A 27,790-nucleotide genomic window follows, 5' to 3' on the forward strand; every position below is an offset into this window, starting at 1 on the left:
AGTTAATACATGTTACAAACACAGTTGGCAGCGATTACAGCTGCGAGTCTTCTTGGGTAAGTCTCATGAGCGCTTTGCACACCTGGATTGTCCATTATTCTTTGCAAAATTCTTCAAGCTCTGTCAAGATGTTGGGGATCATTTTCAAGTCTTGCCATAGACTTTCAAGCAGATTTAAGTCAAAACTGATAACTTGGTAAGCAACTCCAGTGTAGATTTGGCTTTGTGTTGTATGCTATTGTTCTGCTGAAAAGCGAATTCCTCTCTGTGTCTGGTGGAAAGCAGACTGAACCAGGTTTACTGTATGATTTTGCCTGTGCTTAGCTCCATCCGGTCACTTTTTATCCTGAAAAACTCCCCAGTCTTTGTGGATGTCAAGCATACCCATACCATGATGCACCCAACACCATGCTTGAAAACAAGGAGGCAGTTACTCAGTGATGTGTTGTGTTGGACTTGCCCCAAACATAAAGCTTTGCATTTAGGTCAAAAAGTGTATTTCTTTGCAGTGTTTTTTGCAGTATTACTTCAGTTCCCTGTTGCATGTTTTGGAATATTTTTATTCTGTATATTTGTATTCTTCTTTTCACTGTCATATAGATCATTATTGTCACCGCCATGTTGTTGATACATCCTCCATTCATTACAGCCATTGAAATCTATAGCTGTTTTAAAATGACCAATGTCCTCATGGTGACATCCCTAAGCAGTTTTCTTCCTGTCCTGCAGCTCAGTTCAGAAGGACGACTGCATCTTTGACGTGTTTATTATAACATAATTATTAACCAGACCATGCTTAAAGATATATTCAATGTCTGGTGTGATATTTTTACCCATCTACCGATCACTGCTCTTCTTTATGAGACTTTCAAAAATCTCCCTATAGTTGAATCTGTGCTTGAAATTCAATACTTGACAGCTGTTATATGTATGGAAGGCAGAGGATGGTGTAGTCATTACCAAATCAAGTCAACCCCTATTTTTTCACACAGAGTGAGCCCATATAACTTATTATGTGATTTGTCAAGCCAGATTTGACTTCTGAACTAATTTAGGCTTGCCTAAACAAAGGTGGTGATGACTACTTATGCAACAACTATTTAATTTTCTTTTCATTTTGACATTATGGATTATTTTGTGTAGATAACATATATATATATTTTTACAATGAAATCCATTTCAATCCCAGTTTGTAATGCTCAACAATTTGAAAAAAAGTGAATGGTGTGTAAACTTTCCATAGGCCCTGTAACTGAGAGAGGAGGTGTGTAAAATTTCTATAGGCCCTGTAACTGAGAGAGGAGGTGTGTAAACTCTCTATAGGCCCTGTAACTGAGAGGGGAGGTGTGTAAACTTTCTATAGGCCCTGTAACTGAGAGAGGAGGTGTGTAAACTTTCTATAGGCCCTGTAACTGAGAGAGGAGGTGTGTAAACTTTCTATAGGCCCTGTAACTGAGAGAGGAGGTGTGTAAAATGTCTATAGGCCCTGTAACTGAGAGAGGAGGTGTGTAAACTTTCTATAGGCCCTGTAACTGAGAGAGGAGGTGTGTAAACTTTCTATAGGCCCTGTAACTGAGAGAGGAGGTGTGTAAACTTTCTATAGGCCCTGTAACTGAGAGAGGAGGTGTGTAAACTTTCTATAGGCCCTGTAACTGAGAGAGGAGGTGTGTAAAATTTCTATAGGCCCTGTAACTGAGAGAGGAGGTGTGTAAACTTTCTATAGGCCCTGTAACTGAGAGAGGAGGTGTGTAAACTCTCTATAGGCCCTGTAACTGAGAGGGGAGGTGTGTAAACTTTCTATAGGCCCTGTAACTGAGAGAGGAGGTGTGTAAACTTTCTATAGGCCCTGTAACTGAGAGAGGAGGTGTGTAAACTTTCTATAGGCCCTGTAATTGAGATAGGAGGTGTGTAAGTGTGACTTTGTGAGTGTATGTCCCACCTTGTGACACCAGCTTCACCTCCCTGCTGACGGCGGCCATCTCGTTCCTGGCCAAGCATCGGACGGCCAGAGTGTTCTCAAGACGCACGAAGATCACCTGGCTCTCCAACTGGTTGTCCTGATCAAAATGCGCTTCTACAGTGATATCTGTGTCGTTGGTTGGCAGGGGCACCCACTGAGATGAGTCATTGGCGCAGCTGGACAGGGGAGGAAGGAAGAGTAAAGACACGAGACCTGATAGCATGACATTATCACATTGGGCATAGTCGCATATGAAGTGGCCAGGGAGGTAAACAATGTACAGTAGGTGTATTTTAATTTTAAGGAAAAAAACGGGCTATAGTTGGAGTGAAAGTGAGAGAACAGGGGGAAAGAGGAAGAACGTGGGGTTGTGAGAGGGTAATCTTACTGTTTTATGTTCTTGCAGATGAACCACTCCACCTCAGGAGTGGGCATGCCTCCAGCAATACACACTACAGACTGGCCTGAGGCTGAGCCATGGTGGAGGTCCATCAGGTCCACAATGACTGCAGGTACTGGACACAGACAGAGAAAGAACAGGGGGTCAGACCACAATACAGACAGTGACAGAAGAAGCGAGGAAGAGAGGGAAAAAAAGAGAAATAGAGAAAGGGGATCAAAGAGAGATGGTTAGGAAGTTATGGGAGTATGGGACCACAGGTGTCAGTGAGATAAAGGTTGGAGCATTCCTCTGCCTCACCTTTGACCTGCAGACTGAAGCTGTGGCTGTGGGTCTGGTTCCCGTTTTGCACTCTGATGGTGTAGTTCCCACTGTCCTCCTCCTTGGCCCGGATCAGGGTCAGAACACTCAGGTACCTACAGAGACAAAACACCATGTATGGTTACACTCTAATCTCATGTGATCGCTGTTAAGTCTGTCATGAGAGACTAGTTCCAATCTAACATCTCACCACAACACACCTTAATAATAGACATCTGAACATCCTAGGTGAACTGGGGAACCTGTTATTAGCCAGAGTTTAGTGTGCAGGACAGTGGTTTATCATATCTCTTCAGTCAGTGTTGAGTCATGTTAGAGGAAGTTTCACCTGGTCTCGCTGAGCTGCTGGAGGCTGTTGGTTATCTCAGCCGCCACATAGTTGAGGGGGAGGCCATCTTTGAGCCATGTGACCTGGGCGCTGGGGAATGAGTCGATGTCGGCCCGGAACTCTCTGCTCTCATCCAGGTCTGCTGACTCCTGAGAACTGAACACAGGGCGCAGCGACACAAATGGGCTCTCTGTCAGGACAGAAAATGGAGAGAGAACCTTTAATTAAATATGTACAGGTCACAGCTAGTTAAAACAATCTACCAGTTCAAGCAAGATGATAGACCAAGATTATTGCCTTGTTACTAGATTAATAAACAGTGACAAAAACGTACCATAGACAGTGATGGCCAGCTCCTTGGTCTGGCTCTCATTGCTGATGATGTCAGTAATGGAGCAGGCGTAGATGCCGCTGTCTTTGGCTGAGGCCTGGGGGACAGTCATGATGTACTGGATCTCCTGGTCCCTCTTATTCTCACTCACCGACTTCAAGCCACGGTTCACCTGACACACACACAGGGGACACACACAAGTTAGACCCATTTATAATCAAACAAACAAATGTATTTTCAAATGAATCAATGAATATGCTCTCCAAGAAGAGAGTAATAACTATGTACAGTATGTGCTGTTGTTTACCAGTTTTCCAGGGTACTTCCAGTGGTCTTCCAGTATCTCAGACCCCCGGGCCACACAGGTGACAGTGATGGTGTCTCCCACCAAGAGAGCAGTCTTCTGGGCCTTCAGCTCCACACGCAGCTCCGACCCCCCTGCCCAGCCGTGGACGATGTACTCCTCACTGAGGTGCTCCTCTCCATTGACGAGGGCCTTGCAGACATAGGTTCCTGCACTGAAGAAGCCCACGGCGCCCCTCTTGCTGTCGTAGACAGTCATGGGCACGGCCTGCTGGGTATCAGTGTTGACCAGGGTCACATTGGCACTGGGGTCTGACACGCGACACTGGATCTCCATCTCATCATGACCATTCAGGACGTGGTTGCCAAAGGGCACCAGAGAGGGGACAAAGGGCACCTCTGGATCTGAGGGGGTGAGAAGAGGGCCTGGTAAGTTTCTAATCATTCAAACGTCTTACATAGATTTAACTCCAACACCACAGTGATGTCTTCCCTATACCTGGCACATATATGTAGATGCTGCTGTCCTCTCCCTCCTCAGTGGAGTTCCCTCCGTTGTAAAAGCAGGTGTAGAAACCAGTGTTTGCCGCAGTGGCGTTCTCTACGGTAACCGTGGTGATGAACAGGCCGCTGTTGTCCTCCTCTGTCTGCTCTGATAGGTAGACGGGTGTGTCCCAGGCCAGCTCGGCCTCGCCCCTGCAAGTCAGAGTGAAGGGGGTGTGGAGGGGAACAACCATCTCCTCTCTCTGGGGGATCAGCACCGGAGCTGAGGCTGGCTGGAACAGCACTGGGGCTGAGGCTGGAAGGCACACACACAGGCAGACATATGGTCAGATTTAGGATTATTCTGAGACAATACACGCACACTGACACATTCACAATTCCTAACACATTTGAACACATAAATGCATGTTCACACGCATGTAAAAGTGCATTTTCACTTGGCTTGAAGTTATTCTCACCTTTCACTTTGAGGGTGAAGGAGAACTGGGCAGTGTGAGGGATGCTGAGGACCATGATGGTGTAGTTACCACTGTCCTCCTCTAGTGGCTGCCGAAGAGTCAGAGTGCTCTGATGCCTGAGAGATGGGCAGAGAACCACTTAGCTCAGTCCAGCACACACCACACAAAGGTCCACAGACACACAAAAAAACAGCTTTGCTATAAACAGCTGTTGTGATCTTACTTGTTCCCCTCCAGACGGCTGGTCTTGGTGAGGAAGTAGCTGTTCTCAGTGATGGTGATGCCATCTTTCAGCCAGGTGACTTTAGGAGCAGGGAAGGCTTCAATACTGATGGTGAACTCTGTCTCCTCCATCATACTGACAAACTCCACCACTCCAATCCCACTGTGGTCCAACATCACAAAGGTGTTGTCTTCTACAGAGAGAAGGGGTGGAAAAGAGAGGGGAGCAGAGGGAGAGGTAGTGATGAAGAGTGGGGTAAAGTGAGAGTGAGAGAAAAAAGAAAGAGAGAGTGATAGAGAGGGGACACAGAAGGAAGGATGAGAAACAGAAAAAGATAAATGAAATTCTGGCACACATATGTTGAAGCCATCCCATAAAGCATTGGGGCTGTTGAAGCCATCCCATAAAGCATTGGGGCTGTTGAAGCCATCCCATAAAGCATCCCTTCCCTCTAGCACGTCAAACTGACACTGATAGGCAGGATGAATTAACTCTATGCTTTTATGTGAATTCAAGGGGACTACTTTTAAAGACTTATTCCAAGAAGTATGATGGACCCCAAGTCGTTTCTGTTTAATGCATCTACAGCTAAGTGGTATTGGTAGTAAAGAGTAATAATGTTGAAGGATAAGCAATGTCTTGAGTGAAATTGACTAGTGATAGACATTGTGCATATGTTTTCAAAATGAGTTTTTGATTGGCCATAAGGAGGTGAGAGTGTACCAAAGACAGTGACAGCCACCCTGTTGGCTCTGATCTCTCCACTGAAGTTGTTGGTGATGGAGCACTCATACACCCCACTGTCCTGAGAGGTGGCTGCTGGGATACTGAGGGTGTAGACCACTCTATCAGGCAGAGTCTGTTTCATCTGGACTGCATCCACAGCCTAGATAGAGGAACAAAAGGAAGGAAGATGAAATACACTATAGACACACTCACACACACATACACCGTCTATAACCATCTCTCGGGAATAAAAAATCTTGTCTCTATGCTCTTCTCCACCTTTTTACAGGTTTAGAGATGAATTCTGTATGTCAGAGCAGTATGTCTCTCTATCGGTCTGTGAGCTGATGGGGAAAACATGTGCTGGTCCACAGGAGATAAATCAGGACCCCAGGGCCTTTAAATGGCTGTAATTGCAGCTGAGACCAAAGCCAGGAATCAGGAGTCCGGTGCTCTTCTTACCCTAACTGTCTCTGGAAAAGGGCTTAGGAATCCCACCGCTAAAACAGACGCTCTGTCACAACGTGCTGCAGGGATTACTGAACAGAGCACACAAAGACAGAGGTGCACACGCACACCAAGACTATCACTTCAGACAATCCACTATCTACACTACCATCTACACTGGCACACAAACTTAAATGAACTACATTTATATTTTATCGGTTATATCTGCGGGCGGGCAGGTTTAGGGTCATTAAATATTGTGTGGATGAAGGGAACGTTTAGGGTCATTAAATATTGTGTGGATGAAGGGCAGGTTTAGGGTCATTAAATATTGTGTGAATGAAGGGCAGGTTTAGGGTCATTAAATATTGTGTGGATGAAGGGCAGGTTTAGGGTCATTAAATATTGTGTGGATGAAGTATTCATGCCAAATAGCCTACATGCCAATCGCCAAATGCTTTTGGGAATGGGCAGAAAAGGTTCATGTCAATCTAAGGAGGCAAATAGGATAATGTCTGAGGTTTATTCAAGAAGAGAAAAGCTGTGAAATGGAGAGTTGAAAATAAAGAGAAGGGAGGGCCAGAAAAGTCATGTTTGGGAAAGATTTGGGGAAGTGTTTAAAGAGGATGATAGCGGTGCTATACAAATTCGACAGTCACAAAACGGATCTTCAAATAGGCCTATGGCACGTCAAGGGAAATGTAGCCTATTGTTCAGATGGGTAAATGGAAACTGAATTCTGAACACTGACTGTAAGTCTATAACCTCTCACATAGACTTAATATTAACCCCTGCAGAATTAAGCATTTCTTGCTGTAAAATGATACAGTAAATGTAAGCAACATTTTTACTTGGGAACAGGAGTGGAGAAATATGATTTATTTATTTCAGCATCTTGAGAGAATGTGAATATGCAGTTAGATACCGTCTGTAGAGGTGCTTTCTTTATCAGCATCATAGTATGACAACCACATCAAATATTCATCCAAGCCGAACTGAACACTTATCAGAAACATGTTGGGTCATTTTCACAGCTTCTTTTATTTAATTTGGAAATTTTGCACAAAACATCTTTCTAATTATTTTATTTTTTTTGCATTTTCTCGTTTTGAGTTATTGCATTTTGAGTTATTGCATTTTCTCTAATTGAGGCTGTTGGAAAAGAGGGGGGGGTGGACAAATGTTTTTGCCTGCACTAGACGTTTTTATTCTGATTTTACAGGGGTTGCTGCAGCACCACTACTTCGCACGGCTATGGGGGTGAGGCCTTGCCTGTTTCCTGGGGTGGAGCCAATGCTGCTGGTTGGGCAGTCCTGGAGGTGCCACACAGGTGATGTTGAAGGGTTCCCCCAGTCTCACTGCCTCTTCGCTGGCCTTCACCTCCACATGGACGTTCTCTATCTCTGTACAGACCACCAGGGGAGGGAGGAGCAATACGGTCAACAGAGACAATATGGTAATCTACAGGCCTCTGCATGGTATCCCCCTCTCTGAGTTCACTGCAGGCTGATGGCATCACATTCTCTCTGTCTGACTACAACTTTGTGAAGTCATCTCCCCAGTACTAATGACATGATGTCATCTCATCTCTCTCTATCACACACACACACACTCTCTCTCACACACACACACTCTCTCTCTCACTCTCTCTCTCACAAACTCTCTCTCACAAACTCTCTCTCTCACCCACTCTCTCTCTCACTCTCTCTCTCTCACACACACTCTCTCTCTCACTCTCTCACACCCTCTCTCTCTCTCTCTCTCTCTCAGTAGTAAACAAGTCCAGGGTGTTAATAGCTGGCCTCAATATCCTCCCCCTTTCTGGGCCTAATGCTTATTCAACCATGTCTCTGCTCTAAGGCACGAAAAAAAGATGACCAATGTGATATTAAAACTAAGCAGCATTTGTCATCAAACAAATCATGCACATCTGGACTCCTTACGTTTGTTGGCCTCCACGGTGTAAGTGTCACTCGTAATTGTCATGCTGTTCACGGTGGTCTCACAGATGTACAATCCAGCGTCCAGGTTGCCAATGAAGCCGATCTTGTTCTTATAAACTGCGTCCACTTCTACTCCACTGGGAGCGCTCTTTAGGACCACCTGGGATTGAGGGTCTGACACCCTGCATGGGATGATGGTTCTATTGGGATAGACTGGGACTAGCATGCGATCTGGCTCCTCAGGCACAAATGGAATCTCAGGATCTGAGGAACAAGGCAAGAACATGGTTGTTTGGTCAAAAAGCTATCAATATGGGAATTCATATAATAGAAGAGAATCACAGAGCATGGATATGACAAACAATTTCACTATATTTACCTGGGACGAAAACGTATATGAACGCATCATTGGCTACGCCATCCACCTCTTCATTGCCCTCTTTGTCTTGGTATTTGCAGGAGTAATATCCGGTGTGTGTCACAGAAGCGTTGTAGATGAAGAGCGTGGAGGTGTAATATCCAGGCAAAACAAATGTGTCGTCCGGTAGGGGCTCGACCCAAGCAACGTTCCTTTTACCAGTGCAGCTGATGTTGAACACCGAGAGCGGCTCGAGAACAAACTCATCTTCAGTTGATACAATGATCGGTGTGGCCAGCCCGCGGGTAACTAATGGAAAACACAAGTTCACTGAATGTCTTCAATACAAAATATTGGACAGGTTTGTTTATTTAACAGTGATAAGAACACATGTCGAAAGGAAAAGGCAAGTTGGGTGCGCTGGCAGAATATTTTCAGGTTATAAGAACCAAGAAACATTTTGACTTACTTAAATTAGTTTCTTACCTGATAACAACCCAAACAAGAAAACCCCAATGATGAGACATGTCTTCATTTCATCCATGGTCACGGATGGTTAATTCTGCTGGAAGAGTTTAAATACTTGCACGTCAGACATGGTTCCACCAGATGTTGCAAAAACAACACTAGTATCTGTGTAAGCTTAGAGAAAATGTGTTGATTTATGGGAGAAGATACCCCTGTCTCCACTACCTAAGCCTTTTGGAAAACATTGCAATTTAATCAATTAAAATCAATAGAGGGACTTTTACTGCTCCAGTACAGCAGTAAAACAACTATAGCCTACTGTGGCACACCAGGTCTTGTAAAGCGCACACTGAGTAATCTTGTTGAGTCGGGGTGATGATTACACTGGTTTGGTCTCAGAAGATGTTTATAAAAACGTTGGACATGGTTGAATCAGCAAAGTGGCGCCAACGTCTATTTTTTGCCAAGAAGAGCTGGAATTCAATTCAGGCTCTGAAGTCGCTAGGGGGCGACATAGTTCACGTTTCGCCTGCATCAAGCAGTCATCTGTGGGCTGTAACTTCTTTCTCCAGCAGGAAAGTTACATTATTGTTTGTCATTTCGCCGGAAATGGAATAGCCTATTTCTGTGGCAATGGCCAGGTATAGGCCTAGACTACAAACATGCCAACTGTATTAGGCTACTGTATAAGCCTATAGAGCTATAGGAATTGTGCGGTCTAACAGCATCAATTAACACAAATTGTAAGTACTACAAAAGTCGAAACAGAATTTCAGGATTGATTCTGATGTTTCAGTTAACAAATATGTTTGCATCTTGACTTATTCACTGCAACATAAAATCTAGACATGGCTACCATAGGCTTGTAAACCAAGTAACTCGACCCAACAAACTTTTAGGCCGTTAAAGAACTCGTCCATCCAGGTTTAATCGTGCTTGCTGTCATGGGTCTGTGGTCAACAGACATTCCCCTGGTACGAGCGTTATCTCGCTGTCTGGTGCGCGGGACCCTGGATTCCATCAACGCACGAGCTGAGAGAGACGCAACTCCAAACACTGGCGCGCTTAACTCTGAAACGTTTACATACCTACCAGTTTTACTCTAATCTATTCAATAGAAACACTTAGTTTAAACCTAATTTGTGACTATAGGATAATTATTTAACATTTTCTTCTAATTGGTATCTCCCATTGGCTCGATTAAAATACATTATTTTAATCCATAATCAAAATCCCCTTTGTCTCAAAACGTTTGCTGCTACTTTTAACAGTGTAGGGCTAAGTGATTAATTTGAGGTAGTCAGCTCTATCTCACCCGGGACTGGCTAATTATCCCTGGCAAACCAAACCCAGGGTTAGAGAGGGGATATAATTAAGAGACCCCCCTCTTGAAGAGAAGTCTGTATGACAAATATTCGCGTGGGAATCCTGATTTATACACTTTGACACGTTTGCGCATATTTTCTATTTCAGCCGAATGTGCAAATGTAGGGCTTGTCAGTCTTCTCCTTTTCTCGCCCGAACAAAACACTACAGTCTCAGCAAATGTGCAGCCTGCCAAAACCCCCTTCTGCTGCGCTTGACACTTTGGAGCAACAGCTGAGAGATGGTTGATCAGCTCTCTGTCCTCCACAGACACTTAAACTGTTAAATTCAAACCCCCATGTGCAGAATTGATTTCCATGGGAATATAGCAGAGAGATGTCTAAATATAGCATTTTGAAATGAAGAGGGCATTGGGACAAGCAATAGCCTACACTCAAAAATGTCCAAGGCAGTGAGTTTCACTGATGGAAAACTTAAAGATTTGTATCTAACTTGACTGTTACAGTCGTGCAGCGCGCAACTATTCTATTGCAATCTTAAAAAATATGCATACATATTTTCTGCATGTTATATTGGCCATCATTAAATTATAGGCTAATTATGAAGAATTATCTTGGGGGCAAATGTAGGCTATTTGCATGTTGTCTGGTGCACTGAAATTACATCCAACCAGGAATTGGTTCCACTCTATAGGCTACTATACTTTTTTTAGTGGGTTAAAAAAATAACTTTCTATCTACTTTTGAATTCCGTTCGGCTACAGCTTGCGTCCAATCTCAGAAAGCAAATGGCAAGGTACAATATTCAATTTAATTCCACACATTCCAAGCGCAATAACGAAAACAACTTGAAATCCAATTTCCAATGTGTTTTCCATTAGATGTCAAGGCAGGCAGCAGCATCCCACAATGGACCCTCAGTCCTAGAGGTGACACCTCCAGCTGTGAGGCCGAAATTGAGCGCTTTTATCCAGCGGAGTCAGCGACATCTCTCCGCTTGGCATCCGGAGGTGAGACCATATGTTTCATGGAAAACTGAATCCCGTTCAAAGCATAATTCATTATGCATAACGCATAGCCTGCAAACGAATGCATCTTCAAAGTTTCAAGAAGTTTACTGGAACGTTTCCTCGTAGCGAAATTAGGCTAATGAAAGCCCCCAATGTGTGATGGATGGATCAGGTCAGATTAAGAATTTCTTCTTGGTAAAGTTTTCACAATATGGTACTATCCTAATAAGAAGCTAGGCTATTTCGTGAATATTCACTAAGGAGGACAAATTGAACTAGTCTAAAAGTGTCCAGTTGGATAACCTTTTTATTTTAGCAGATTTGAAATTCTCTCAATTGATAGCCTTGTTGAGAAAATAACATTTAGCAAAAACAAAAAATATTTGCTCATTTCTTTTAAATACAAACCTCTTAAATTCCCTTGGATTATGTGTCTTGATTTTAAATCCCAATAGAATGAAATCAGGAGCATAAAAGCGCTCCGGTCGTTTAGTAATCCTATGGCCACGATCCTTCACTGTGAGAGCTAGCATATGTGCGCCCCTCCGTCTGCGTCCACTGCCGCGCTCACAATGTGCTTGAGCTACAGCGACCAGTAATTGATTCAATGTTACAGCCCGTCCTTCCCCAAAAAACTAATCATCTGGCTCAAAGTAAATAACTCTCAGGAAATGACCCCCCTCTCCTCCCCTACAGGAGGCTCCAGCTCTGGGATTCCTTTCAAAATAAGAGTCCTGTTTTCTCCGTGAGACTGGAGCTGGACTCTGCTGGGCAATGATGTAGGGAAGAGGGACGAGAAATAAATATGCACAAAAATCCGGTGTCGAGCTTATTTTCGAAGAAAAGCAAACGATATTACTTATCAAGCGACATTGACGGATGTTTTCAAATAGATAAATAAATGTCACCATTCCGCAAATACGCAAAGGTAACATTAAAATGTACAAAAAACATGTTGTTTCATGAGTTATTAAGATATAATGTATTTGCCTTCTTATAAACAGGCTATTGTTCGTATACACATATAATTATATGGTAACAATACCTGAATGGAGTTTTGTTCGAACATTAGTGCTCAGTTCATTAGCACTTTTCAAAACCTGAAACTTGCTAACATGAACGTCCAAGCCTCCATTGCCCACAGGGGGCGCTCCAACACCAGGCACTACACACACAACTCAACTCTCTCTTCCTCTCTCAAGTCAACCACATATTGACTTCATTATATTCCCCAAGAGGGAGGTATTTCCAGTTATTCTTATTTTTTGGGCAATTTCTTATGAAAAAAACAGAGAAATGTTCGTTGTGTTTTTTGTTTGTTGCCCGTTTGGCACACTGTTTCCTCTGTTGTTTGCCGACTCTGTGAAGGTGTTTTGTGACCCCAGCCCCCCCTCTCCCCCGGCCCTGAGGCTGGCCTAATAGCTGGGATAAAGGGTCATTATGAATTACCTATCTCACTGCACGCAGGGTTGTGGAGCCAAGTCAGCCGACCAGGCCGTTTTTCATGGAGTGGAGCCCCGGGGCTGACCACCCCCAACCCCTCTCTCAGCGGCACTTCCAGCGGTGCTCGGCCCGTCCCGCAGCGCTCCCCTTGCAGAGAAACACATATCTCCAGCGGCTCAGCGCGATGACTTCCACATGTTCCCTCAGCCGAAGCGCGCAAAAGAACAGTATTCCTTGTTCTCCAAACAAAAAAAAATCGCATTTTAGTGCCTCAAACTGGTAGAGTTCCTTACTGAAGGCTCTCCTCTTATTTTACCCTCTACAACAACACATTCATAACTCCAGTCCATTAAAATAGTACGCTTATTTACTTAAAGTTAATAGTTTTTTGGGGAATTGTGATTTGTAGTAAGCCTCGACATACAGTGGGCTATAAAAAAAACTGTTCCAATGCATTGGTGCAAAATCAGTTGTATACCTATTAAGGTTAGTGTGTAGCCAATTTCTTTCAGACATTTTCCAACTCTGTAAAAGGTCATGCAAGCTGGATTTTGAGAACGTTGTTTGTGATAACTGGCTCATCTAAGTCACTTTCCATGTTTCTCGTGTTAACTAATTTCTATCGCATTGCGCGCTTGTAAAACAAGTACAATGGCGTTTTGTGGATGTGATATGATTACATTTGGACGTTAATTCAGCATTCCACATCTTTAAACAGAGTGGAATGTAATCTATGGCAAAAAATGCGCAACCAAGAGTGACTGTTGAGTATAAATCAAATCAAAGCAAATTATATTTGTCACGTGCATCGAATACAACAGGTGTAGTAGACCTTACAGTGAAATGCTTACGTACATACCCTTAACCAACAATGCAGTTCAAGAAATAGAGTTATGAACATATTTACAAAATAAACTAAAGTTTTTATTTTTTATTTAAAAGTGACACAAGAAAATTACATAACAACAACGAGGCTATATACAGGGTCAATTTGCGGGGATAGAGGTTAGTCGAGGTAATTTGTACATGTAGGTAGGGGTAAAGTGACTATGTATAGAAAGTGACTATAGACTATGCATATAGCACACATGTACGCGTGCACAAACAAACACACACACACACACACACACACACACACACACACACACACACACACACACACACACACACACACACACACACACACACATTTCCTAGCATTACTTAATACATCATTAGGCCTATTACAGTCTACAGCAACAATCCAGAAATATAATTCATGAATTGTGTAGCCCAGTTACGAACTGTTGATCAGGATGGCCACATTTATTGACTGCCAATAAGAAAAGATGACCTGTGGAAATTACATACTTCTACTTAGAAGCAAACATCCACAAGGGGGCATTCAAATGTTTATGGTTTCAACTGGAGGAATTTTGATATATGAGCCTAAACAGTGTTTTTTCCCAGACCGGTTTATTGTTTGAACTCAGCATTCAAAATGAAGTAGTTTCAGTAGCCTATAATAAGCCCATAGAAATGAATTAGAATAGGCTATCTATGGTTATGCCACTGTTCCTGCTTTTCTACTGTAACATTGTTACACTAGTGCGCCCATGTGTTATACTAGGGAAATTGTGTTTCCATAGCTATAAGGCTGACAATGAGGACTTGTGAAGAGAAAAATCAACAAACTCTGCATAATCAACAAAGTTGCTTTGTGAGAAGGTGTTAAAGTTCACAGACAGTCATTGTTATGTAAATGAGTGCTGAAAAGTACCAGTGACCTGGCTTTGGCCCCATGAGAGCAGATCCAAGCATGGCCCGACAACGCCTAGATCACACCTACAAAGTCATTGCGTAATGGTACACCAGAAGTACATTCATTTCCAATGGAACTGCAATTGCCTTGCAGAATAGCATTGCAGAGGCAGTAGTTGTGCGTTCTGTATGGTGCATACATTGAATAAATCAAATCAAACTGATTTGTCACGTGCGCCGAATACTACAGGTGTAGACCTTACAGTGAAATCCTTACTTACAACTGCATTGTTGGGTTGTAAGGAAAATAAGAGTTAAGAAAATGTTTACTAAATAAACAAACTTTTTTTTAAAGTAACACAATAAACTAACAATAACAGGGCTATATATAAAGGGGGTACCGGTACCGAGTACAGGTTAGTCGAGGTAATTGAGGTAATATGCACATGTTGTAAGAGCTTTCGTCATCGGATGAGGAAGAGTAGTCAGACCAAAGAGCAGCGTGGTAAGCGCTCATGTTTGTTTATTGAACTGAACACTAATACAAAATAACAAGCGAATAAAGAAACCGAAACAGTCCCGTAAGGTGCAAACACTAAACAGAAAATAACTACCCACAAAACCCATGTGGGAAAAAGCTACCTAAGTATGGTTCCCAATCAGAAACAACGATAGACAGCTGTCCCTGATTGAGAACCATACCCGGCCAAAACAAAGAAATACAAAACATAGAAAAAGGACATAGAATGCCCACCCAAATCACACCCTGACCAAACCAAAATAGAGACATAAAAAGCTCTCTACGGTCAGGCCGTGACACATGTAGGTATGCATAGATATTTTTTTTTTTAAACAGCGAGTATGAGCAGCGTTAATAAAGTGGGGAGGGGGGGGGGGGTCAATGCAAATATGGCTTTTATGGCTTGTGGGTAGAAGCTGTTAAGGAGCCTTTTGGACCTAGACCTGGAGCTCTGGTACTGCTTCCTGTGCAGTAGCAGAGAAAACCGTCTATGACTAAGGTGGCTGGAGTCTTTGGCCATTTTTAGGACTTTCCTCTGACTCCACCTGGTATAGAGATTTGGGATGGCAGGAAGCTTTGCCCCAGTGATGTACTGGGCCATACACATTACTCTCTGTAGCGGCTTGGATGCCCGAGCAGTTGCCATACCAAGCTGTGATGCAACCAGGATGCTCTCGATAGTGCAGCCATATAACTGTAGTCCATGATCATCTTCTTTGTCTTGATTACATTGAGGGAGAGGTTGTTGTCCTGGCACCACACTGCCAGGTCTCTGACCTCCTCCCTATAGGCTGTCTCATTGTTGTCGGTGATCAGGCCTACCACCGTTGTGTCATCGGCAAACTTAACGATGGTGTTGGAGTCGTACTTGGCCACGCAGTCGTGAGTGAACAGGGAGAACAGGAGGGGACTAAGCACGCATCATTGAGGGGCCCCTGTGTTAAGGATCAGCATGGCAGATGTGTTGTTGCCTGCCCTTACTACCTGGGGGCGGCCTGTCAGGAAGTCTAGGATCCAGTTGCAGAGGGAGGTGTTTAGTCCCAGGGTCCTTAGCTTAGTGATGAGCTTCGAGGGCACTATGGTGTTGAACACTGAGCTATAATTAATTAACAGCATTCTCACATAGGTTTTCCTTTTGTTCAGGTGGGAAAGGGCAGTGTGGAGTGCAATAGAGATTGTGTGATCTGTTGGGGCAAGCTTGACTGGGTCTAGGGTTTCTGGGATAATGGTGTTGATGTGAGCCATGACCAGCCATCCAAAGACCTTCCTGGCTACAGACGTGAGGGCTACGGGTCAGTAGTCATTTAGGCAGGTTACTTTGGTATTCTTGGGCACAGAGACTATGGTGGTCTGCTTGAAACATGTTGGTATTACAGACTCGGTCAGGGACAGGTTAAAAATGTCAGGGAATACACTTGCCAGTTGGTCAGCGCATGCTCCAAATACACATCCTGGTAATCCATCTGGCCCTGCGGCCTTGTCAATTTTTACCTGCTTAAAGGTCTTACTCACATCGACTATCTAGAGAGTGATCACATATTCATCCAGAACAGCTGGTGCTCTCATTCATGCTTCAGTGTTGCTTGCCTCGAAGCGCGCATAGAAGTAATTTAGCTCATCTGAAAGGCTTGTCACTGGGCAGCTCGTGTCTGGGGATTCCTTTGTAGTCTGTAATAGTTTGCAAGCCCTGCCACATCTGACGAGTGTCAGAGCCGGTGTAGTAAGATTAAATCTTAGTCCTGTGTTAATGCTTTGCCTGTTTGATGGTTCGTCGAAGAGCATAGCGGGATTTCTTATAAACGCTCCTTGAAAGCGGCAGCTCTACCCTTAAGCTCAGTGCTGATGTTGCCTGTAATCCATGGCTTCTGTTTGGGGTTTGTACGTACAGTCACTGTGGGGACGACGTCATCGATGCACTTGTTGATGAAGCCGGTGACTGACCAGATGAATCCTGGAACATTTTCCAGTCTGTGCTAGCAAAAAAGTCTGGTAGCTTAGCATCTGCGTCATCTGACAACTTGCGTATTGAGCGAGTCACTGGTACTTCCTGCTTTAGTTTTTGCTTGTTGGAGGGTATCAAATTGTATGCGGAGAATGCTTGACAGAAATGGTAACAGAAATGATAGCGTAAATCCTCGATCACACCTACAGCGTCATTGCACAAAATGGTAAGTAGAATCATCTGGATATGTGTGCAACGAAAGTTCAATATTCACCTTCTGCTACCATTTCTGTCAATCCTTCTATGCATACAATTTGATGCATACATTCAATAGCAGCGTTCCATTGAAAATGTATGTACCTTTGGTGTACCATAACGCAATGACGCTATCGATGTGATAGAGGCGTAAGACTCGGGTGCCAGCCTGTGTAGATGGAAACAGAAATGTCTGAGCCTTTTGGGTAAAACACCATAAATTAACCAACCTATAGAAATGCACCATGGTGAGCCTTCTAAACAGCAGTTTAGGAGAGCTCTCCATGTTCCAAACAGACTGCATTACTGACATGCTGACCACACCTCTCGCGTCGCGTGCGCGAGCGTTGCAAAATAAATGTACACATACATGTTATTCAATCATTGCACCCACACTGCTCACTTGTCTCAGCAAGCGTCTGCATGGCCAGGCACTAAAATAGAAATAGGTTCTATTTGTGACACTCAACGCGCTGCAAGTTTGGCCTCTCCCATCTCCTCATTGGTTTTTAGGAGCATATACCCACGTGCCATCTACTCATTGGTGTTTAGGAGCATATACCCACGTGGGTGATTGAAAGATGAACTGACGTCCACATTCCAGTCGGTTGTAGTAATGCACTGTAAAGTTGGTTGCCAACCACCATATAAAGTCCAAAGAAGTAAAAAAGAAGCCTGAGGAAGGAGGAGAGATGATGAGAAAGGAATTCGGTTTTCCCGTTTTATCTGTGGATTAATTGTCAGAGTAGAGGACCTTTTCAGGTAAATTTCAGGTAAATAACAACCCAATGTTTATATCCCAGGACAAATTAGCTAGCAACAGCAAGCTAGCTAGCTAAATTGCCATAAATGTTCAATTATTTTCGACCTGTCCTCAAATGAATAGAATTGGTTCAGAGTTTGTTTTGATATTTCAACCTGCGTGTCCTGATTGTGTCTGGTGTGGGGGTTCAAAATCAACATGCGCGTGATGGAGCACGCAGGCGCACGGTTTGGTCAGCATGATAGGCTATACGAAGAAAAAAACATTGTTTTATACACAAAAGTATGTGGACACCCCTTCAAATGAGTGGATTCAGCTATTTAATCCACCCCCTTTGCTGACAGGTGTATAAAATCGAGCACACAACCATGCAATCTCAATAGACAAACATTGGCAGCAGAATGGCCTGTACTGAAGAGCTCAGTGACTTTCAATGTGGCACCCTATAGGATGCCACCTTTCCAACAAGTCAGTTCGTCAAATTTCTGCCCTGCTAGAGCTGCCCCTGTCAACTGTAAGTGCTGTTATTGTGAAGTGGAAACATCTAGGAGCAACAAGTGGTAGGCCACACATTATTAACGCTACAGCATACAATGAAATTCTAGACAATACCGTGCTTCCAACTTTGTGGCACCCGTTTGGGGAAGGCTCTTTATTGTTTCAGCATGACAATGCCCCAGTGCACAAAGCAAAGTCCATACAGAAATCTTTTGTTGAGATATGTGTGGAAGAACTTGACTGCCCTGCACAATGCCCTGACCTCAACTCCCTCGAACACCTTTGGGATGAATTGGAACGCCGACTGCGAGCTAGGCCTAATCGCCCAACATCAGTGCCTGACCTCACTAATGCTCTTGTGGCTGAATGGAAGCAAGTGTAGCAGTGTTCCAACATCTAGTGGAAAGCCTTCCCAGAAGAGTGAAGGCTGTTATAGCACCAAATGGGGGACCAACTCCATATTAATGCCCATGATTTTGTAATGAGATGTTCAATGAGTAGGTGTCCACATACTTTTGGCTTTTACGTAAGGTTTTATAGGGATGGGCAGCTCTGGTCAAGGTGGGGGCCACAAAAAATCTGAACTCATCATGAGGTGCCGCAGTTGCTTGCGAGTCTGTCTACCCACATGTGCATATTGCAATTTTGCAAATTTCATACAATTCTACCAATTTTTCCATGGGACTGAGAGGAAAATTTGCAGTTTTAAAGGCTAATTTCCTGCAACTCTATAAAACACATTTTTGCCATAGGGTGGAGAGAAATGTTTACCGTTTTTAAAACGATATCTGAGTGCCTTCAAAAGGAGGGCCGGGGTCCGCATGCAGCCGCAGGCTGCCATTTGCCTATCCCTGCTCTACCCAGTGGTCAATGCATGTTATAGGGCTATCTGTCCCCTCTAGCCTGTCCAGCGTTCTGAAACGTGGTCTCCCAACTTGGCAAAAACTGATTGAATCGAAGTTGTTGTTGCCACGTCATTTCAACAACAGAAATCAATGTTATAACGTTGATTCAACGTGGAAAACTAATTGGATTTGCAAAACATCATCAACATAAGGGAATTTTGTATTTTTTTCATCCAACTTTTAATATAACTCCAAATGACGTGAGGACATTTTTTTTTCATGTTGAATTGACCTTAGTTGACAACTCAACCAAATGTAAATCAAAACTAGACGTTGAAATTAAGTATATATTTGTTTCGCAGTGCGCAAAAGCTGCAGCCCATGCAAACACAAATGTCCTTATCTTAGTATTCTAACAACATGAAAATATATCGTGTATACATCCTTCTTTGGCTTAAAAGTTTCGCCCAGATGACAGAGAACACAACCTGTAGAGATCTGAATAACTGATATTAATTTACAAGGAAACTTGGGCTTGTAGTTACAACCCCCAGTCTATTCTAAAAATATATACTTTAATGGACCTCAATACATCAACAAATGACTTGTTCATATCAGCCAACATTGATGTTTCACAAACAACACAGACTTTGCTAAAAGTACCATGTAGGCTATTTATCCGAGGCCTATAGGTCTAACTTCACCTGGCTCAGTTGTGTTGATGTCTGTTGATGAGTGTTGCTGGGCGGGCGACCTGCATTTGCACGACCAGCGGAAATGACACAGTGACTTAATTGTTTGCTCAAACCTGGGGGGCAAAAGTCATTCTAGTTCTGGGTATTTGCCATCATCCCTTTTTCTTATTTTTACTTTCTCTGAGTTAGGTAACCAACTGAAAGAGAACATGTTGCCATATGCATTGTTCCTCATTTTCAAAAGGTATTTTGTTATCTTTAAGTTTTGTAAACGTTGGCCTGCAATTGTAAAGCGAAATCATATCTTAACCACTCATAAATCATTTGTCCACAAATTACGGGTCGTGACGCCCATAAGATAAACCCTTTGCAGGTGCCTTTTAGACTTATGAGACCAACCATTCTGCTGGCAAAATGCCTCTTGTGTTAGTTATAGCCGATCACACAGACTATATGTGGAACAAGGAGGAAAATTATAAGCATTGTTAATTAATCTGCATATTAAGTAGGCTAAAGGTAAGACACGTATTATTGGCTAGTTCTAGCGTATTGGTATATTTTCAGTCATTCGACACGGTCATTCATTGATACATAGTCTGCATGTAGGCCTCCAATTAATTAATGTATGCTCTGTTATCCTAACATGCGTTTAAAACGCAGAGAACAGGTCAATCATTTCCAGTGGGCTGTTAACAATGGCAACTATTGTGTATCTAAAATAAATTAGACAATACATTCTGAAGTAAATGGATACTCTTATCCATTTTAATTAAAATTCCAGATATTGTCAGTCATTTAAAATGGAGCAATTTTTAACAAAATGTTAGCTTATGCACATGACAAATAAATGAATTACACGCAAATTTAGCAACATTATATATACGCACAAGACAAAGAATTGAATAGCTCTCAAATTCAAATTCAAATTGTAAAATGTCCCTCTAGCCACATCATAGGCCTAACGTAGGCTATAAAGTTTAAGCACATATAGGCCTATCATTTTATAGACAAGTGCAACAAATAATCTGGATGTCAAACCCAGGGTCATATGCTGCTATCCTAACGTTTTATCAATCCTTATTGGAAGACTCCGGTTCATGGTGGTCAGAGGGGCTTCGTTTTTTCGTTTCTTCTTTTTTCCACTTCATCCGCCGGTTCTGGAACCAGATTTTGATGTGTCTCTCTGTCAGTTTAAGTGTGGTGGCTAGTTCATATCTGCGGGGCCTGGATATATACTTGTTAAAGAGGAACTCCTTCTCCAGCTCCAATAACTGAGCCCGGCTATACGCGGTGCGGCTCCGCTTGTATTCGTCCCCGTTCTGGGAATAACCACCTTAAATGAAAAGATACATACATATAAAACGTGTGTCGTTGTTCAGTTAATCTATCTAGACTGTGTTTGCATTTTTACGCTAATGCTATAACCTTGTTTATTTCAGGTTAGGCCAAGTTATGAGGCCTTGTGAAACCTTTTCTCCCATCTAATCATTTTACCTGTCAGACAAAATCGCGTCACAACTATGTATGTTATAAAATTGCACCTATAAAGTATTCTGCTCACCTGGGAGTGATTGGTATGAGTGAACTCTGGAGCTCCTCATCCAGGGGAATGGCACTTGTGCCTGGGACTCTACCTCCACCACTAGGCTGTCTCCTGGATGGTAGTCGTTCGGTACACGAACCTGACCTGTCAGGTATTCCTGTTCCTGGGTCTGAACAGGCCTCGAGTACTGACAGGGAGGTAGATCGTAGGGCAGTAAAGTTCCTTTGCTCCGGTGCTCGACAGAGGCAGAAGGGGGCATGGGGATCCGTACCTGCTCGGTGTCACCGCTGTAGCGGCAGGAGGGCGGGTTATAGTCATACTCTTCCGGTGACTGCAGTTGGAAGCGCTCACCGTTATAGTAAATATCCGAGGTATCCATTATTGAGCAGATTTTCCCAGCGATAATTTTTACAGGATGTCCATGTACGTCCCTGCAATATATCCTTCAAGTGAGGCCACAACTTGGAGTGCACCTATGAGTGAATACCTATCCCTAGTCACGTGACTGACACAACTCATAACTGGCTATGGGCCAGATTGACCAAAGTTTGCACTGGTGCAAAGTTGAACCTGTTATTTCCAGAGGGGACTGAATCACAAACAAAAGAGAACATGAAACATATTTTATCCTCATCTTTAACCTGAAACATGAAAACGTTCGATCTTTTAACCTATTTCTTAGGTAACAGGTGCACACTTTGGAGCACTACAATCGCTTATGGTTACTTAAACCTACCATGTTCCATATTTACTGAATTCAATAATATTTATATTTACATAAATATTATTTCGACAAGGACAGATTCTTGGAGGCACACAACGCTTCTTTTGTGTCAGGTGGAATTACACAGAAGCATATTCAAATGCTTGAGTTCAATATGACTTGTGGCATGGCCTGTACTTCGGCCACCTTTCGTAATCAAATGGGTGTATAATTTATTTCCTTTGTAAATATGTAAAGCTGTCATTCTGGCTTAGCTGATAAAATAACACTGGCTGCTTTTATGGAACTACTTGAAACATATGTAAGTAGCGCAGTGATTAGTAATGCTGTTACACACACAAACACACACACACAGACACTCAAACACACACACAAACACACACACACAGACACTCAAACACACACTCAAACACACACACACACGCACACACACCCCCACACACACACACACATGCACACACGTGCCATTATGATAGTGACACAACTGAATCGAATAATTGGCCTATAACATCTCTATACTGCGGTGGTATAGTTATTCATAAGTCACTTGGGCTAAGCCTACATTACTCTCCATAAAAAAATGTCTTTAAGATAATTATTATTATTTTGCATGGGTGTCCAATTTGGGCTTTGTGAAATGTATGTATATTTCAAGGATATATATCGTCATATTCAGTACGTTGTCCTCTGTTTCGGAGAGCCATATTCATTAATTCAGCGACTAAATGCAGTTGATGATTTAAGAGGCACGCTCTAACCCAACAAAATAATGGATTTTAAAGTGGTTGACATTTTAGAAAAGGCCTATTCTGAAGAGCATGACAAAAGCTCATGGCACATATTGTGTGGTGACCGGGCTCCCACTAGATTAAGTCACCAAAGACGGCATTGATGGGGCACGTGTCCAGAATTCACAGTTTCATCATCATTTGAAACAAGCAACTCACTGGACACTCCTGGACCCCTGCCTTTACCAGGGCGGGATGATTCATCGCCACTCGAAGCACTTGGACTCAGAAGAGAGGGTTGTCACATTTATCGAGGGCCAAAATTGTACTTGCAGATTCATGACCAAAGCAGAGGTCTCCGCAGGCAAAGACAAAACTTTTTCTCTCCTTTTCTCATTGACACTTGAGTTTGCTCTTATATCTCCACACGAGACAGCAGCTGCACACTGGTGAAAAGCAGTCGTATTAATTGTCTTTTGTAATGCGTAATTGCCACATTTTCAATAGTAATTATATCGTCTTTGGAGTGCTGGTTTTGGTGGCTATTGTATTTGAACAGGCCTCATACCTCATCCAAAGTAACAATGTCTCAATTTTACATTCCACAATATTTTGGGCTGAGTGACGGTTTAGACTTTAGACCTATAATTGCATTACTTTTCTATTAAGACATTTTATACATCGACCATGCAAATTAAAAGTATGAAAGTCATGCCACACGAATTGGGGCATCTGCTTCATGCTATTGCTTTTCTTCTGATTTTAGCCAAAAACGCGACTTGTCCTACACGCCTACTATGATAGTGTTTTTGAGAGTTTACTTTGTCTCTCCCGCTAGTCTTGCCATGGCCTGAAGGTATAATACACATGAGCTTCAGGCTATTATAGCGGACTGACAGTTCGAGGTCAGGGCCCATCGGTCTGAAAAGGGGGAGACTTTCCCAAAACTGCAGTTAGCTTCATTGTCAATCGGTTTTAATGGGCCGGTGGTCTTTCACTTTCACACCTGCAAGGGGTAAAATCTAATTCGATTAATAGGAACTTCAATATATATTCATTAGGTGGCTTTCGCTCAATAATATATGATCACCAGCGGGATGTGAAAAGAGACCATTTATTCCCGGTCTGAATGGGCCTGCGTGGGACCAAAACTTCACCTGCTTCCCCTCTCAATTAGGAATGTATCCCAAACTCCGACTGAAACGAGTTAAATTAACCGTTAGCTAATTTCCTATCGCCCTTCTTACGCAGTCCTTCTATTTCAGCATGCCCCCTCAATTTACCATAAGTTGAAAGGTTCAACTAGTGCTTAATGAAACAGTGACTAAATCGTTCTCTCGCGCTCAGAGGAACCCTGTAGCTGTCTCTTCAAAGGCCGCAGAGCCTGCAGCCGTCGGGGGTCCACTGCTAAATGCGAGTCCCAAGACAGGACAATCTAACCTGTCAAAGCCTTTGCCCAGTTCTATATATCCTTGTTCTGTGGTTTCGAAGGAATTGCAGCATAATCAGCCAACGTGGGACTGAAACTGCAATTAAACTCATTTTGGACAAGCAAAATCTCTTCAAAAGCGAACATAACATGGATGATCGAGGCTATTACCCCGGTTTAGCCCTGGGCTTAATCCGATAGGGCTTTGTGGGCAGGATACATTATGGGCCTAGTACTTCATATAGCCTCTAAATAAAGTCCGGGTATCAATAATAACGTCATAATAATGAGGGTGTTAATAAAAAATAACAATACTACTACTAATAATAATAATAGCATCCTCATTATAATAACTAATGAAGGCTACTTAAAACAAATGGAAATATAAAAAATGATTAGGCTCTATTTCATTTCAGAACACCATTTTTTTTATTCGAGTCTTTTATTCGAGTCTGAGTTTAAATATGGTCAGTATAGGTTAGGCTACATGTTCGTTTTTCTCTAATGCTATAATGTGTTATAACTTTGAATAATTACCCATTTTGGCTATTGTCAGGCTATATGAATATACTAACATGTAAATACTGTAAATACTGTTTTTTAAATGCACCAGAGAATAAATTGGCAATAATTCAACTGAAACTCAGATCTAATATAATAATCGAAAACTGACCTCTAAAGTTATGCTTTTAGTCATTAGGGATACCATAGGAACCATAGGCCACAGCTTTTATATTCGGACTGTTTTTCTTTTCTGCTTATGATTGGCGGGATGGGTGTGTGTGTGTGTGTGTGTGTGTGTGTGTGTGTGTGTGTGTGTGTGTGTGTGTGTGTGTGTGTGTGTGTGTGTGTGTGTGTGTGTGTGTGTGTGTGTGTGTGAGAGAGAGAGAGAGAGAGTCAGAGAGTTGTTAAGTATAGACAACATCAACTTAACTCTTTAATTAAGTGCCAGTATAGTTCATTAACAGGTAATGCACTCCTTGATGACATCTTTTATCAACCTGTTAGCTAATCAGAGAGGGACTCAATATAACATGTAACATTGTTAACCCGAGCAGGGCACTGCCAAAAACAGTTCTAAGAACAGACAGAAAATGTCAAGATTTATAAAACTATCAATCTATTCTTGATCATCTTAAAAATAGTACAGTGCATGCATTTGGCTGTAAATGACGGTGAACGTGGATGTAAATCTAACTGTTTATATTAGTGTCTCTGATCACCTGCATATGATGACATTAATGTGTCATCTTGAAATGGTCTCATGAGAAAATCCGTGCAATTATTATATTAAATTGACTATTTACTCAAAATACAGACTCAACGTTGATTTCTTGACAATTATATCATTCAAACACAAAAGCTCAAACAATAGCCTTTAAGGGCCGAATCAAAGATACACCTGCCAACCGGTCAAAAAACATAGCACATCCATTTTTGTCTGAGATACAACTCACCAAAGTTTTATTAAAATAAATACAAATATACATATTATTTACATAATAGTCTACTAAGCACATACACATTCACGTGGATAAATCAGATGTGAAACAGAGTAGATCAACGGCTGTCATAGCCACATCGGATAAATATGATATTTATCTAATCACATGGAAGAGGAAAGATACCAAGCATTGTATGACAACTACTGAGGATGTACAACTTTGACGTTGGTTGAACCCTGAATGATTTAACATTACATTTATGTTTCTAAATGTTTTAACAAATAAAACATGTATTCACAATTTGTTCATATTGGACAGTTAACATAAAACGAATGACAAATAGGCCTACACGATTTAACCAGAGGGAACCAAAGATATTCCCAATAGTTCTTCTCAGACTGGGAGTAGCATATCATGGCCATGAGGTCGTCTGGTATTGCTGAATCCGTGTTGAACAAGGGTAGACTATGCCAGTAGTGTAATGGAAGTATGTATAGTGTGAGATGGCCTCAGATTGGGGAGATCTCTTTCTCCTCTGACGCTGATGCAGGGGATAAAGATTCCTCGTCCTCAGACCTCGGGTAGTCCGTGTGACCACTTGCGCACTTGCAACCGCTGTGCGCGCTCCTCTGTGTGCCCTTGCCCTCCTTCTTGTGTTTCACCCTCCGGTTCTGGAACCAGATTTTCACCTGCTTCTCCGAGAGGTTCAGATACGTCGCAATTTCGATTCTTCTGAGACGGGATAGATACATGTTGGAGGAGAACTCTCTCTCCAGTTCCAATAGTTGCGTGCTGGTGAAAGCCGTACGCATCCTTTTGCCATTCTGGATGTGATTGCTCTCAGAGGCGGCTGATGGAGACAGCACAACGATTTAGCCACATCATTGTTCTATTCACAGTTCTAACATACTTTATGCAATAAATGGCATTGGTTGTACTGTGTGTAATTGCGCGTAATTGGATAGACTAATACGAAATAACAAACATTCTAATGTTTGTTATTTCGTATTTGTTATTTCGTACTAGTCTATTCAATTACGCATAATATATGTGGTGCAATTAAGATATGTTGCTCTAATTTCAAAGGTTGAATTGACAGGTTGTTACATTGCGTTGAATTGCAGATATGCAGATACGCACAACATATTCTTACCTATGGAGAGACAGTGGTACCTCCTGGGGTCAGTGACGCTGTACGTAGGCGTGCAGACAGGTGCGTGTCCCAGCGCCGGAGACTGTTGGTGGTGTGATATCCTCTGACAATATTGGGGCTCCGCTCCCGGGAACTGACTCTTCAGCATCGAAATGCCGCCGCGGGGAGAGTGGAGATGGGACGTGACGCAAACCGGGCAGACGCAGAAAGTGCCAGTCTTCCTGGATGGGCACACCGGCGCGTTGACCGTCATCATGGTGGGCGAATGCATGCTGATGGGGATGAAGAAGTCTTGTCCAGGATGCTCGTTTAGAGGTGCGGGTCGCACGGTGTCCTTAATAATCAAAGAGTCGACATAAAAGGATCTAGACATGGCTGCAGAACGATAAGCGGTCAGTCAGTATTGGTGCTTGCACAAGATGTTGACTGTTTCTCATCTGAAGCCCTCAGGATCTCGGAAGGTCCTTATGTTTGATGGTTAAACAAAAGGGACCCCGGAGAGGGCTGGCCCTAGCGTCACCCACGTGCGCAGCCGGCTCCAAGGGCTTCAGTATACTGCAACTGGCTCAAACCACGTGATTTCTCAGAGAACTTCCAATCAAAATCTCCACATTCGCTCGTTTTACCCCCAATATAGTGAAACGACGTGTTAATAACAAGTCACTCAAAAAAACATAATATGAGTAGTTAACAAAGTTTATCTATAGCATCATCAGCTGCCTGAGACAATAGTGCCCACATCTCAAGCAATATATTGTTTCTGTGCCGTAATGTAATTTGATGAAGAAAACTATATTTCAAATATAAAAATCCATATTTTATCTAAACAACAATCCGATTTTAAATTAATTTAAACGGTTTCATTGATTAAGGAATAGCAACAGAACAAACAGCCTAAATTCGTCGGGCGATGGAGTCTCCAAGGTATCGAAGTGTTCGATAGGGATTCTGGCCCATGTTGA

General features: G+C 42.7%; 3 protein-coding genes across 3 annotated transcripts in view; all 3 read right to left on the reverse strand.

Annotated features, from left to right (window-relative positions):
- The window catches only part of LOC109902718 (platelet-derived growth factor receptor alpha-like), a 59,092-nt gene extending 47,374 nt beyond the window's left edge, over positions 1-11,718 (reverse strand). Inside the window, exons 1-15 of the mRNA XM_031785818.1 lie at positions 11,514-11,718; positions 8,789-8,867; positions 8,324-8,611; positions 7,945-8,208; positions 7,274-7,404; positions 5,552-5,714; positions 4,829-5,021; positions 4,606-4,721; positions 4,143-4,442; positions 3,648-4,048; positions 3,344-3,512; positions 3,010-3,199; positions 2,661-2,776; positions 2,349-2,475; positions 1,940-2,136 (exon numbers count right to left, since the gene is read on the reverse strand). Of these exons, the coding sequence (XP_031641678.1) occupies positions 1,940-2,136; positions 2,349-2,475; positions 2,661-2,776; positions 3,010-3,199; positions 3,344-3,512; positions 3,648-4,048; positions 4,143-4,442; positions 4,606-4,721; positions 4,829-5,021; positions 5,552-5,714; positions 7,274-7,404; positions 7,945-8,208; positions 8,324-8,611; positions 8,789-8,846 (2,713 nt within the window). The 5' untranslated portion in view covers positions 8,847-8,867; positions 11,514-11,718. The remainder of the gene's footprint in view (positions 1-1,939; positions 2,137-2,348; positions 2,476-2,660; positions 2,777-3,009; positions 3,200-3,343; positions 3,513-3,647; positions 4,049-4,142; positions 4,443-4,605; positions 4,722-4,828; positions 5,022-5,551; positions 5,715-7,273; positions 7,405-7,944; positions 8,209-8,323; positions 8,612-8,788; positions 8,868-11,513) is intronic.
- An 8,878-nt stretch (positions 11,719-20,596) lies between these two features.
- Positions 20,597-21,797, reverse strand: LOC109901635 (pancreas/duodenum homeobox protein 1-like). The gene is made up of 2 exons (XM_020497635.2): positions 21,368-21,797; positions 20,597-21,139 (listed from the first exon to the last, which is right to left on the reverse strand). The coding sequence occupies exons 1-2, from the start codon at positions 21,726-21,728 to the stop codon at positions 20,877-20,879; spliced, it is 624 nt and encodes a 207-aa protein (XP_020353224.1). The 5' UTR covers positions 21,729-21,797; the 3' UTR covers positions 20,597-20,876.
- Positions 21,798-25,551: 3,754 nt separating this feature from the next.
- Positions 25,552-27,249, reverse strand: LOC109901591 (GS homeobox 2). The gene is made up of 2 exons (XM_020497589.2): positions 26,829-27,249; positions 25,552-26,525 (listed from the first exon to the last, which is right to left on the reverse strand). Exons 1-2 carry the CDS (start codon positions 27,199-27,201, stop codon positions 26,185-26,187), a joined length of 714 nt encoding a protein of 237 aa, XP_020353178.1. The 5' UTR covers positions 27,202-27,249; the 3' UTR covers positions 25,552-26,184.
- Between the last annotated feature and the right edge of the window lie 541 nt (positions 27,250-27,790).

The sequence above is a fragment of the Oncorhynchus kisutch genome, linkage group LG13 (assembly GCF_002021735.2).
Source record: "Oncorhynchus kisutch isolate 150728-3 linkage group LG13, Okis_V2, whole genome shotgun sequence".
NCBI lineage: Eukaryota > Metazoa > Chordata > Actinopteri > Salmoniformes > Salmonidae > Oncorhynchus > Oncorhynchus kisutch.

Coding starts and splice junctions, on each gene's coding strand:
- LOC109901635 (XM_020497635.2), bottom strand. CDS start 21,728: ATGGATACCTCGGATATTTACTATAACGGTGAGCGCTTCCAACTGCAG. Junction 21,140..21,367: donor CTCATACCAATCACTCCCAG/GTGAGCAGAATA, acceptor TTTTCATTTAAG/GTGGTTATTCCCAGAACGGG.
- LOC109901591 (XM_020497589.2), bottom strand. CDS start 27,201: ATGTCTAGATCCTTTTATGTCGACTCTTTGATTATTAAGGACACCGTG. Junction 26,526..26,828: donor GTACCACTGTCTCTCCATAG/GTAAGAATATGT, acceptor TGTCTCCATCAG/CCGCCTCTGAGAGCAATCAC.